The sequence below is a fragment of the Enoplosus armatus genome, chromosome 18, assembly GCF_043641665.1.
Source record: "Enoplosus armatus isolate fEnoArm2 chromosome 18, fEnoArm2.hap1, whole genome shotgun sequence".
In the NCBI taxonomy this organism is placed as follows: Eukaryota; Metazoa; Chordata; class Actinopteri; order Centrarchiformes; family Enoplosidae; genus Enoplosus; species Enoplosus armatus.
The window spans coordinates 13,380,230-13,393,966 of record NC_092197.1 but is presented as its reverse complement, the minus strand read 5'-3'; the positions used below and the strand labels follow the sequence as shown (position 1 = coordinate 13,393,966).

At 38.1% G+C, this 13,737-nt stretch overlaps 1 protein-coding gene across 2 annotated transcripts in view; it reads right to left on the bottom strand.

Moving 5' to 3' along the window:
- Positions 1–12,651, bottom strand: part of sfswap (splicing factor SWAP) — a 45,386-nt gene extending 32,735 nt beyond the window's left edge. For both annotated transcript variants that reach the window (XM_070924554.1, XM_070924555.1), the window contains exons 1-7: positions 12,357–12,651; positions 10,524–10,687; positions 8,696–8,827; positions 6,709–6,785; positions 4,158–4,383; positions 3,837–3,937; positions 2,921–3,071 (exon numbers count right to left, since the gene is read on the bottom strand). In XM_070924554.1, the coding sequence (XP_070780655.1) occupies positions 2,921–3,071; positions 3,837–3,937; positions 4,158–4,383; positions 6,709–6,785; positions 8,696–8,827; positions 10,524–10,687; positions 12,357–12,556 (1,051 nt within the window). In that variant the 5' untranslated portion in view covers positions 12,557–12,651. The remainder of the gene's footprint in view (positions 1–2,920; positions 3,072–3,836; positions 3,938–4,157; positions 4,384–6,708; positions 6,786–8,695; positions 8,828–10,523; positions 10,688–12,356) is intronic.
- Between the last annotated feature and the right edge of the window lie 1,086 nt (positions 12,652–13,737).

Sequence of the window (13,737 nt, the reverse complement as noted above, 5' to 3'; positions counted from 1 at the left end):
TCACTATGCTGAAATTACATTTTCAAGGCAGGAAAAATGGAAAAGCTGGACAAAGATTTAGACCTTCATGACCGCAGAAACCTTTCCAAGAGCTTTTTGAGGTACTAAGTTGACCCCAATGACCCCATGTGAGCTATTTGTGGGGGGTTTTATACACAGGCATGCAATCTCCAAATTTTATACCTAACAACTAGATGACTAAGTGAAATCTGAATCAAATTGAGCTAACCAGGAAAGAAACCTAGCATCTGGTGATGTCTATGGGTTCTAGACTTCAGGCAGGATTTGCAACCAACTATTTAGTATGATGACTTATTTCTTATTATGTTAATTTGTCTAATTGCTTTTGGTACCCTGAAATCTGGGGTTTATGTATAAAAATGGTTGTAATTCCTGCACAGTTCACCCAATATTGCTGTCAATACCCTTGAATTAAAGCTGAAAGTCTGCACTGACAGAACATACTAATTGTTTTATTTTAAATCCATGGTGGCGGTGTAAAGAACGAAAATAACAAAAATAGTGTTACTGTCCAAATATGTATGGAGCTGACTGGGTCCTCTTCACTATCAGTGGGTTTGTATTACAAAGACCCCTTATTGAAAAGAGAGCGGGGGAGAGGAGGGGGGCAACACAGGGACAGAGACAAAATAAATGGATAGTGTCAAAGTGGAGACAGTGTGATATTAACACATTAGTCACTGAGCTGGTTGACTTTAATGACATATCCTATTTTCTCCAGTAAGGAAAATGGAAACCAAAACTTGAAATGTTGCAGCTGAGATAAAGACTAAAGATGTGTAAGTGGAAGGCCAAAAAGGAAATTTAGTTGAATGGTTGTTCAGACAGATAGATAGTCAGATAGACAGATGATCAGATAGCTAGATATATTACATAGATTGACTTTCATGTTGAAGTTAGCAGGAGTTTTTGGAATTGCTCTTATTGCTAGGTCTTGAGCATAGTCATTACATACACGAATCTAAGGGAGGCAGTCCAGTACAAAAGAGGTAATGAAGCAACTTATTATCCATGCCCTGTATTAACATCCAAAGTGGCAAAACAAAAAAATGTTCAAAAGACAAGAGAGGGCTTTCTCATTGGACCAAACAAACCACTGCCAAATGGATGGGCAAATTAAAAGCATGTTCTGAGCAACAATGCATATCAACAGCATTAAGCAGCTAGCATCCACAACCAATTTATTATCAGCCCTATTTCTGTAGCAAAGACCAAGTCAAAGGACACCTTCCATGACTGTCTCAGGGATGAATAAATTGCAGTAATGGACAAGCAAACACTCAAGGGTCAGGAGGGCCCATGACTATAGGTTTATTTAAGCAGCTGTTTCAGGGAAGGATGAACACATACATAAGGAATTGCTTAAGCGACAGAGTGATGAATAACGTGCAGTGGGGGTGGATGTGACTCATCGTGGATGGATACGCACATGACCTTGCATATAGTATGTATAGAAGCCAGGCATTCTTGTTTTGTTTCATTAATTTCTGAAAATTTAATTATCATTCAGTTTAAAAATGTAATCTCTTGGATGACTTTTCATCTGAATGTTAAATATTTTATGTATGCGAATGATCAAGCAATTACATTAGCCTCAATACTGCTAGTCATATTCATGTGATTTTCTTACGTAGCTCATAATAATGTAATTTACCAAGGTCTGTGACTAGGTTCAAAAAGTTCACTGCTACAATCCACCTAGTAGTAGTAGTAGTAGTAGTAGTAGTAGTAGTAGTAGTAGTATTGTCTATACTGTACATATCAGACCTATAGTGTATACACTGTATTCATATACATACATACATACCTCTAGCTCTTTATTCCGTATATATGTCAAATAATTAGCATATTAGCACTTGCACTATATATTTTATACTCACACTTAACCCTGCACAATCTATTGTAACTGCTGCACATGTTATGCACACTGTATATATCTAACCCTCACAGTTAATATATTTACTCACACTTTACTGCTTTTTGTACTTCTGGTTAGATGCTAAACTGCATTTCTTTGTCTCAGTACTTGTACTCGGTCCAATGGCAATAAAGTTAAATATAATCAAAAAATAAATATAAATATATATTTATATATAAATATAAATAAAAATAAGGCTTATTAAGGTAGGCTGCTGGGTACAGGTTCATTTTAATTTAAGACTATCTGAGGGAAAAGTGATTGCAATTAAATATGGTGAGCATCCAAAGAATGTGAATGTATGCGATGTAATTTTAGAACTTAGATATTTATTTATTCTGACTTCTAGTGTCTCCAAGCAAGAATGAGAGCACTTACTTCTATCCCTTTAATGTAATATGCTCAAGTTCTAACACAATGAAGATCCCCTTACTAGAGATGCACTATGTGTTGCTCATGTTATCAAACCTGACCCAGAACCCAGGTGGACTAGAAAGTATAGATCCACCTCAGAGGTGGTTCAGGTCAGGCCCTCTGGTTTTCAAGAAGTTTGCCCCAGAACAGCTCTAAGCTCAATATTACTTTGCTGAAAGGTGTTGAAAATGCCTTCACATCAACTATGGTCAGCATTAAGTAGTGGGGAACTGTACTGCACAACCAGCAGCGGCAGAACACTATCAGCAGAAAATGGTCCAAAAGTCAAATGTCTGTTTTCTGTGGTCAACAGTACAAAGAAACAATAATGAAAATGCACTTTTAATACCTGTACAGTAGGGCAGGGATTATATATATTTATAAATATATTTATATATATATATGAGACATGAAATTCCTCCCAGAATTCCCTCATTTCTGTGCTCAGTGATAGACAAACAAGAACAACCATACTCAGCTGAGAGAAAGACAGAACAAAATCAAGTAGAGCAGACATTTCAGATGTGTTGTGTATTGTTCTCAGAGGAAAAATAAATCTATACTCACGATCAGCAGTGTACTGCGCTGGTGTGCTGGATGCAGCTGGGTCTGCCACTTCCTCTGGTTTGGTTTCCATTGTTGCAGTGCCATTCCTTTCCTGTTTGGCTTTTCGTACAAGAGCTGCCAGAGGATGGTCTGGGTCCATTACTTTTAGAGGCTGCAGCAGAATGAGGCTTATTTGGTAAAAACAGTCTATCGACGCCATTATGTCATATTTTGTAAAGGAATGCTTACGTCATAGAGATCAAACCACATGCGTATTATAGGAGACAGAACTATTTTACAGTAATAATATAATACATGCACCAAATATTCAAAGCTCTCTGAAGTCAGAAACCACAAAATGCAGTGCAATATTTAAGCATTACTCTGCAAGGAATCTTATGCATTAATCTTCTTTGGTGCAATATAAAGAGATCTACAGAATTTAAGCGTTAACCCCATAAAATATGAAAAACGAATCATTAGTAAAAAATTAGAGTGGCTGATTTGAAAAGAAAATCCCTCTTGATGGGAGGCAACTGTAAGTCAGCTTGCTACTAAAAGGAGCTCATTATGTTTCTGTAAGAAGTCAGGCTTCCATTCATGGTGCTCTGTCAAAGACTAATGACTGACAAGAAAACAGAATAAAGAATGCAGTAACAGACATGGACAGTACTAGGAAGATGTAAATATAATTTACATGGCAGGCCAGTGGTCGCCGACCAGTTAGAATTGCATATTTCAAAACATTATAATAAAGAGTCATTGTCCAATGAAGACCATTTTCCTACATCTTAAGCTACATAAGTCGTTTAAACCCCCCTTTCAGATTGTTTTTCCTAGCTCATTAAAATGTTTGGAGATTCAAGGTTTTCACATGACAGCGTTGCAATGTAAAGTAGCAACTGTGTCAAACAGGTTAACATTTTATGTACATTACCTTCACCAGCTCCTCCAGGCGAGAGCTCCTTTTAGGGGCAAACAGGCTGGGATGGAGGTAACTGCCATCCCCATCCTCATCTGAATCATCAGAGTGGGATTCTACAGTAAAAATTAATGAATATGTGTATGAGCAAATGTTTAACATTATAATCAATGCAGAATGTTAATGTTTGTAATGTATTCTTCTGCTCTGTTTGTATTACAGATCTGATATATTTCTGCATTGATTACCGTACATGACACTTCTCGATTCTGCAAGTGTAATGTCTGTGTGAGGATACAACACCTATGGCTTCAGTCACTGCTTTCTATAACTCACCCTGCGACTGCTCTTGCTTGCTGGCGGAGACAAGGTTGTATCGACCTTCCTTCATGGCCTTCAGGATGTGTTTGTAATAAGGGTTCAAGTAATGGTCAAAACGAAGAAAGTCAAACTGGGAGTTGCCGGCCTGCTTAGCTTTCAGGACTATCTCAAACTGGGCCCCCTGCTGACATACAAAGTTGGCTGTCCTCTCGATGATGTTATGGGTCTTGATGGTTGCCGGCTACAAAACAGTCAAGAAAGAAACACTCTTGAAGCTCAAGCAAAATAGTAACAAATAAGCAGCAGTACTACAGATAACAGTGTGCGAACATGACTGCTGCAAATAACATTAAGATACAATGCAGAGTTAATGAATGGCTTCTTCATACCAAGGACACAGGCCATTTTGTCTCAGAAGCATTTTCCTGCCAGGCACTCTTATGTTCATTGTGACAACATTAATTCTTAAAATACACATGGGGTGGAAATCAGTGGAACAAGAAATGGTCCATTATTCATTCATTATTGTTCCCCTTGTGTGCTTTCAATGATTAATCATTGTCATTACCAAGCGAGTACAGAAAGGTGCAGCAATCTCCAAAAGAACACATATATCTCATCAAGATGAAAGTCATAATAAATACTACCTTTCAAGACACTGGCCAAAAAGATGCCAATGTCCAATGCTAACAGGCCATTATTGTGTTCTAAGCTGCCAAGGACTTCCTGACATACAAGGGCCTTTCGCACTCCAATTTCAGAACTTAGCCATTAGGTAAAAAGGGAGTGTAAAACATTTTTTTATATTGACGTGACATACACAAAGAAACTGAGCTACAGCGCTGCCACGTCAAAGACCCAAAGAATAGCATAACTAATGTGTAATAGTCATAAAGCATCCTGAAAGTATAACGTACAGTTTACAGTCATTTGTTATCTCATGTAAGCACAGAGAAGAAGAGTCATCTTGGCCTTCAACTAAGGTCCATGCCAATTAATTACGACATCCTTTCTAATCTGATCACATATTGTATTCTCTGTTATGACCACTGTCGACTGTCTAGTAAAAGCAAAATCCATTACAATATTCTTAAGGTTGATAAATAAACATATAAACAATAAACTGATACTGCACTGTAAACTGCAATGAAATAATTCATATTTGCATCCTGGTAAGGTAGCGGTCTGAGATGCATCACAACATCCCAGTTAGATTCTGGCTAAGTCATTGATGCGAATCATTCCCCTGCTCTCTATCCATGCTGCCTGTCATTCTCTGCTGTAACTGTCAAATAAAATGAGAATAGTCTTAAGAAATAATGAGAAATACACTACACTGAAATGTATACAGAGAGAAGGATATTCCTTCAAAATCTAGGGAGCAGTCAATAATATTAAATGCATATCATGTACTGCAGCCAGGTTGTGCTCTGTATGTATGCACAAGGGTGTTTTGGCTGTTTAAACCCAGCATGATATATACTGAATATGCACACAGTCCATGCCAACATTAAAGCTAGTCTTTCTTCTCATGCATAAGAAAGCAGCAGCTGGAGGGGGTCATTGAGGGTTCTGGTTGCGGACTGGCCTGCTCCTGTGGGAAGATTGTCTGATACAAAAAAAAACCCAGAACAAAACAACAGCAATACATTTTATAGTTTATTACTTCTTGCCTGTTGTTTTTATTGGATGCTATGTCAATGTGAAGCATAAATGTAGAAGTATATTTTTATATAACGAATATGTGCTGAAGCAGAAGTGTGCTAACAACATAAAGATGAATACACTTTTCACTTTAAGAGGAAAGAAGAAGAGGTGCTATTTCACATAACACACTTTTGAATGGCTATTGATTAGACTGTCCTCTAATAACTAAATTAATCCTGAGATGGGATGTGTCAGTATCTGGGTGGCTTACCACCTCTGCTAATCAATTTCTGGTGGAAATCCTGTACAGTCAACCATTCTTTCATTTCAGACATCTCTACTAAAGCTGAAACGATTAATGAATAAGTCAATCCACAGAAAATGAATCTGTAAAATTGATTTCTGTGGTTTTCTTAGTTTTCTATGATAGTAAACTGAATGTCTTTGGACAAGATTGCACTTCGTCTGGAAAGGGGATGAGAGCAGGCGACGGCAGCAGGGATAAGTATAGAGATGGACAGTTTCCAGCAGCCTTCGCAGTTTACAACATTTATTCTGTTTACAAAATAAACCATAGTGCAAAATCAAACTACTGCTTTGGGAGTGGGTTAGGGTTAGGGTTAGGGTTAGAAGTTGCCAATAGAAAAATGGCTGACACTGACATCAGAATCCGTTTCCTCATCATGTGGACTATTACATAATATCTGAGCATGAAAGGCTTCACAGAGGAAGTATTTATTATCTATTTATATTATTAAGTATTTTTGTATTAAATTCCATTATAGCCTACAGATGTTCCTGGTATTCTGTAAACCCACTATGCATATGCATGTTTATATGTTATGTGCATATATACACTGCGTATAAGAGCACAATAAGGGATCCACATCAGTAAGCCAGCTGGATATTTAATACTCACCAATTCCACATCAGAAGGGATAGCGAGCCCTGGGGGAGCAACGAATGGTTCCTCACTCTCCTCGGGCTCTGCCTCTTCTACGCAAGTGAAGAGATATTAGGACAAAAAGAATAAGATTAACTCCTGTATCAAAAAGCAAATATACCCCGCTGGATATATACCCAGTTGAACAGTATCTTGAGTTTAATGTTGCGTTCCTAAAACATTTTAAAAGTGGGTGAACCACATGCCCTCCGCTATTCCATCCACTATACAAATATATCACAGTAAACTACACACTTCATCCTCTATCCTTTAGTTTCATCTGCACTTGATGAAAATGTACAGATCAAGTGGAAACTAGATTAACATATTTTTATGTTTACACAGCAATGAAGGAGACAGGCCCCTAATTGAAGACATAGCCATTCTTACATATTTCACTTGGCTTGTTTTGATATCAGCTTTTGGCAAGGCCTGAAATCCACAAAGTGCCCATGTGTTCAATCCATCTCATGTTATGTCTAATTTAATTATCATACAAAGGCCTTCCAAACAGTGCCCCAATTTTGAAAGACGAAATACAGGCTGAATAGGACAGCCAACAGTCCCAAAAGGTACAAATATGTGGAAATCAGGTATTTCAGTGTAGATGAGGAGGGTACATTTAAATAAGCTCAGCTAATAGATATACAACACATTCAATCAAGTTCCATATTTTGACAGAATGTGAAACTGATGAGTGTATTGTGAAATGACTGTGTAACAATTAGTGTGTTGTATGTGAGTTTTACAGGAAGATAAGACCTCATGTTTAGACAGACAACAGATGTAATAAATGAATTAATAATAAATTAGACTGCAACTAACCTTTTGGGTATTATGCCTCACTCAAGAGCTAATGACAGTGACAATGCTTGATTAATATTGTGATTATGTGTTTCCATAGTCAGTCTCTCTTTGTGGCTATACATTTGCATTGTGGTGGGGACTTATGTCAAGAATGTTTAAAGAAGAGAAGGGGAAAAACCTGACAAAAACCTAAAACTGTAGCAAAATATTAATGGCCAGTGTGACATGACCCGTATTGACTTGTTCCCAAAAGACCAATTCTACTGGCATCAGGAGCTTTAGCAAGTGCATTCATACCCTGGACGCAGCTCTACAATCTCCCCAGAGGAGAGGCATCTAGTCTGCTTAACTGTCAGGCCACTGGCTGGGACAAAGTGCTTCCAGCTATCTCTACATCAAATATTTAAAGTTTCAGGACTGTGTGTGAGTGAGTGAGTGTGTGTGTGTGTGTGTGTGTGTGTGTGTGTGTGTGTGTGTGTGTGTGTGTGTGTGTGTGTGTGTGTGTGTGTGTGTGTGTGAAATCAGATATGGATGGATGAAAACCAAAGTTGGCGCTGATGTTCAAAGGTGATTATTATTATTATTAATATAATATCGCTGCGTAATATTGAATTAAATGAAACATTTCAAATACGTTCATTGTGTGCTCTGCAGGCAGAAATTAAACTTCAGTAGCCCCCTGGGTGCGTTTCTGCACATTGATTAGACAGACCTGCTGTGTCGTTCCCAGCAGACTGCAACAGCCAAAAATTCAAAAGTCAAGCAGCTATGGTACACATCCCACCACAAGCATGTCAAGGACACAAGAGGTCTATCAAAGATCCAAGATTTCAAGCAGTACATTTACATGCACACTATAACGTGATTACTTTGAAAAACCACAAGTCCAGAGGGATGTGTGGTAGCCTACAGGAAACATGTAGGAGCACGAAAATAGTGAGACTTGTATTTGTAAGTTCCTGTACTTTGCAGTGTTAGTTCTACCTCTAAAAGTGTTATGCATTTTACTTTCCTGGTTTTGTCACATCGTTCCTACACAAAGTGTGTGTGTATTTGTGAGTATATCCAACTGACTGAACAGCCTCACATGTACCTGAGAGTGATTAACTAACTATGTGACTCCTTAGGCCAGTTTGTGAGTGATGCGAGTTCTCACCAGCTTCCTTTCTCGCATCCTCCTCTTCAGTGGGCTGAGAGGGATCGTAGTAGTCAGCACTGTATTTGAAGGCCACTGCATTGTAGGTGCCTTCATCAGCCAGAGCTTCACTCAGACGTTTGTACTCCTCCTCTGTGGAAAACAAGGAAACAAAAAACAGAGGAAAATTTACTACAATGTTGATGATCATTTTACATCCATGATCATGATTTTATATTTCGATGTAGCCCTGGATAACTTACAACATCCACCTATTAAGAATAATGTATCAATTATAATAATTAAGTAGCATCACAAGTTGGTACCAAATGATTGATGTCATTCTTGGGGCATTTTCAAAACTATAGTTTGTTTGCTCTGGTCCGAATCAGTGGATGAATTGGTTAATGTTTTCCTTTTCACACAGAAAATATCAAGCAGGCAACATAATGCAAATGCTGATTTCCCCCACAAATATACATCGTTACTTGGCCCCAGACACCATCCCTTTTGGTGGGAAAGATATAGTTTGCCATGAAATTCATGGCAAACTATTTCTTTAGTAAAGAAGCAAGGGCAAAATTTCCACTAAAACTATCAATATTTCTAATGCTTTCCTGCTGTCCCTTCACTGGACAGATGGGTAATAGCCTGAGTGAATGGGGTCAGGCCTCCAAATTCAAGGGCAAACCAGCCTGGGGGATGAACCTTCTACAGTGGGTGTGTAAGTGTGTGTGTGTGACACAAATCATTAGCTGACTCATTCTGTCCTGTCAGTTTGGGCATAAGACACCATATTTCACTTAAAACTGTGGCTTATTAATTCAATTACAGTCATTAAGTCTGTCTTTCAGAAGGGTGCTTTGTCATCAAAACAGCCAGTTTCATTATAATGTAAGAGGACTGAGATGCAAGTATCATAGAGTCGAAGGTGATTTACATAGAAATGGGCGCTCTTGAGCTCAGAGTCAAAGCCAGTCCTTTTAAAAGAGACGGAAAGCTGAACATGTCTTAGAAGGGAATGTAAGTCTGTTGAAGATTTGTCCTGGAAAAATCAAGATTTTGTTCAGAAGCCTAGATTAAAGTATACAGCAATTTCAAGAGTTGTTTTGGGAGCATTTCAGTTTGACAGCGGCCATGCTGCTGTGCCATGTCGGTAGTTTGTGTTAAGTTATGGCTTGCCCTGCAACCTTGGCTACTACAAAAGCATTCAGCCTAAGTGACGGCTGCCTGCAAGCATCAGTAACTGCTGGCAAAATACACACTCACACTCAAGCCATTTGTAAGGGTCATAACATTATGCTAGTAGGAAAGTAGCAACATATGTCAATGTTTACTATGTTTACTATATGCCATTGAAACAACACAGAGATATGTTGCAGCAATTTAACAAACCTTAAGGGACATTCTTGTCAGTCATGTTTTAACCAGAAGCCCTTCCTTCTGTTTAATTGAACGGCTAACAAATAAATGAATAAATATTTTTATAAAAGTACATGTAAACAAAATGTACGTATATATTGTACAGCAATATATAACAGCAATTGTTCATTTTAAAAACACATGACCTTCTTGATTTATGTCACATTTACTTATTTACCTTTTGAATTTCTACCTTCTGTACTACAAGTCATATAGGCATAGCTACATCGTCTGCTAGCTAGCTGTTTGCCTTCATTAAGTGGGAAAGGCCATGACTCATTCAAGTAATGAAAGCAGATATTTACTTCAATATCATCCAGCATGACCCACTAAGGAGTCACATTAAGGTGTGCTATACGCGTGAGTGTTAACCCCCCCTCATTTAAATATTCTTATTGCCCAATGTCAGAACTAACACTCTACCCACCTTGTCTGGCCTCCTCTTCCAGCAGGTCAGTGTGTAGAGCCAGGTACCTCTCCTCATCGCACAGCGCCTCAATCCTGTCCTCTTCCTCCGACAGCTGGTAGGATGTATTCCATGACCCGCTGTCATACTCTGAAAGGTCATGTAAGTGACCACGCCCATCGTATCTGTTGGATGATAAAAGGATTAGAGAGACGGAAGTCGACAAAGCCTTTTATACACAACATGGAGCTACTTACCAAGGGGGACCTAAAACCCAAAATTTACAACATCAAAAATGTTCTACCTCTGTAAGTCTGTCATTAGGGAGTATACTTGTAAAATACTAGAAGTTGTGAACATTTCTCAAAATACTGACAACACAATAATGTCTTAATTAAGTCCTTGGGCTTAATTGTCGATCGTGCTCTTAAGATACCTCAAAAGCTTTCTGCTGCTATTTTCTTACAAACCAACAACCCTACAAAAGAAAGAACGAATGAAAAAAAAACAAAGCAACTCGCCTCTTACCTTACAGGGTTCAATTCCCCCCTGTAACACTCATCATTACGTCTACATCTGCAAAGAAAGTTACATTCACACAAACCCGAGCACATAAATACCTATCCGTAAGAACCCAAATGGAGGACATTTTCCAGGGTTCGTCCCTCTACGCCACTTCTCAGTTGCAGTTTCTTCATGAAGACAAAGAAATGGGGTGCTGTGGTTGGCATTCGGGGTTTGGCGGGACCCCTTAGCCTACCTTGCTGGGGAAAAAACTTGGTTATGTGATAAAGACACACATACAAAGGCTGTACAAATGAAACACAAGTTGGGCCACTGCAAATCAAGGTGATTCAAAAGAATAAATGCACTATTTTAAAAGTTAGAGTAAATTATTAGGTGTTCTGCACGAAGTTGGCAATAAAACATTACTCCATCACATGCAGCAACATTTTGTAGAAAGGCTGAACGCACCTTTAAACCTTTTCTTGTTTAGTCAATCCCCCTTGTTTCACATTGACATTGTGATATTTTGAATCACCTTAACTGCAGTAACTTCAGTCTTGGTTAGAATTTGCTCTGGCCTTGTGGGTATCAGCAAAGCATAATAAAATCCCAGGTCATTTGCTTTGTGAACACATTGGCATTTTCGGCAAAACTCGAACAGAAAGAATGAAAAATCTTCTGTGTCAAACTCCTTTTTTGCTTTCAGTTTATCTTATGTAGTATGTCCCAGAGTGAAAGTTTCCAGAGGAAATTCTCCCAACATGCCAAGATGCAAAGCCCACCTAAGAGCTAACTTAAGTAGTCTTAAAAGGTCATGAAATTTAAATATCTTCATGTTTGTTTCCAAAATACACTCCATTGCCAGTTTAGTAGGTGCACAGCACAAACTAATGCAGTCAAATACAACAGCTCTGCCATAAATCCTATCTTCGTGAAGGTTTTAAAGTTTCATTTTCACAGTTTTACGGTGGTGTCAATTAACGTTAGACTTTCCACCCCATTTGTATCCGTGCTGTTGTATTAGACTGCAGTAGTTTTAGCTGGTGTGCCTAATGAATTGACAACGGAATGTATGTTGATACTTCAGCATCATGGCTAATGTTAGCAAAGACTGGCAGGGATTTGCATCTTCTTATGTTATTCTAGAAAACTCAGATACCATTTGTTGTCAGTTCAGGACATCCAAAAACAAGTTAACAGGCAAGAAATACAATATTCGTCGTCAGTTTGCAAGTATTTCCAAGCTTCTGCAAGACAAACTCCAAGTGGTCCCTTGAATTTTGAAACAGGCTAGCGGACATGATAGATGGTTAGCATAATGTTTCGGTCTAAGTTTGTTCAACCGACCTATCAATCATGATGCTCTTGTTCCCCATCCATGGGATAAGATGTTTTCCATGTTCGTGGTAAAGAGCCCTTTCGTCGTCTCGAAACAGTTTGCAGGCATAGCCGAACACCAAGAGGTCGGCGTATTTATCACTGTCACTCACGTCCTTCTTCACCGGTTTGTTGTTGTGGTCCTTCGTTGTTGCTCCACGACGATACATCTCCAAATTACTCGTCAAAACAAAACGACGGTACAGTGGTGGTTTTCTGAGAACCAAATAACTTGCAGGTGGTCCAAATGTTACGATAATCCGTGATGTTGTACCCAAAAACAAAATTCTACGTGCAGTTAGTCGCCATGTTGGAAAGCAAGTAAATGCAGCGTTGTTTCCGGTCCGCACTTACGACAATTTGCCTGACTCATTACGACTTAACTTTATGTGGAATATTTACTTGCAAATATGTATTTTTTTTTTCAGCCGTATGTTTTTATTTAAAAGTAGACATTGTGTATATTAGTCGTATCTTCGCCGGTTTAGTCGTTTTCGCATCTGTCGAATGTGCTGGTGGTCAATGGACCCGACCCTGTGCCGTTACAGCAGAACTGAACCGCTAACCCACAGCACATGATACATTTCAAACATTCAACATTACATCTGATTATCCGCAGCATGAAGAGCATTACGAGTCAAAGGCAAGAGTATTTAGGTTTTTAAAAAATCGCATTACCCCAGATAAAGATAATGTGAGCAAACGTGAGATAATGTAAAGTTTTACATAACTGTTATAGATTAAGCTTTGAGTTTAAATCAGCAAAATCTTTTCTTTTAAAAATTTCAGACTTTTGTAGTTTCTGCCCCCTGCATGGAAGCCAGTGCTGTTTTTCTGTCATAACATCAATAGTTCCATGCAGTCAAATCCTCTATGACCCCATTCATAGACTTGGCGTGATGGTGAAAAAAAATGCTTAGTAGGCCTCTCAGTGTTGGAATGTAAAATAAGTACATTTACTCAAGTACTTAAGTACAGATTTGAGATACTTGTACTTTATTTGAGTCTTTTCTTTTCATGCTACTTTCTACTTCTACTCCACTACATTTCAGAGGGAAATAATGTACTTTTTTTTTTTTTTACTTCACTGCATTTATTTGACAGCTTTAGTTACTAGTTACTTTACAAATACTTAGATTTTTACATACAAAACATATGAATAGCTTATAAAACATGACGTTTTGTTATAAACTATAAAGTACAGCTAAAACAATTAGTTAATTAATTAATTGATTGAAAGAAAATGAATGGCAACTATTATGATAATAATTTGTAAAAATAAAAAAAAAATAAAAAGTAAAAATGCATAAATATTAAACATGCATTGGGAAGGTGTCACAATTTGTTTTTT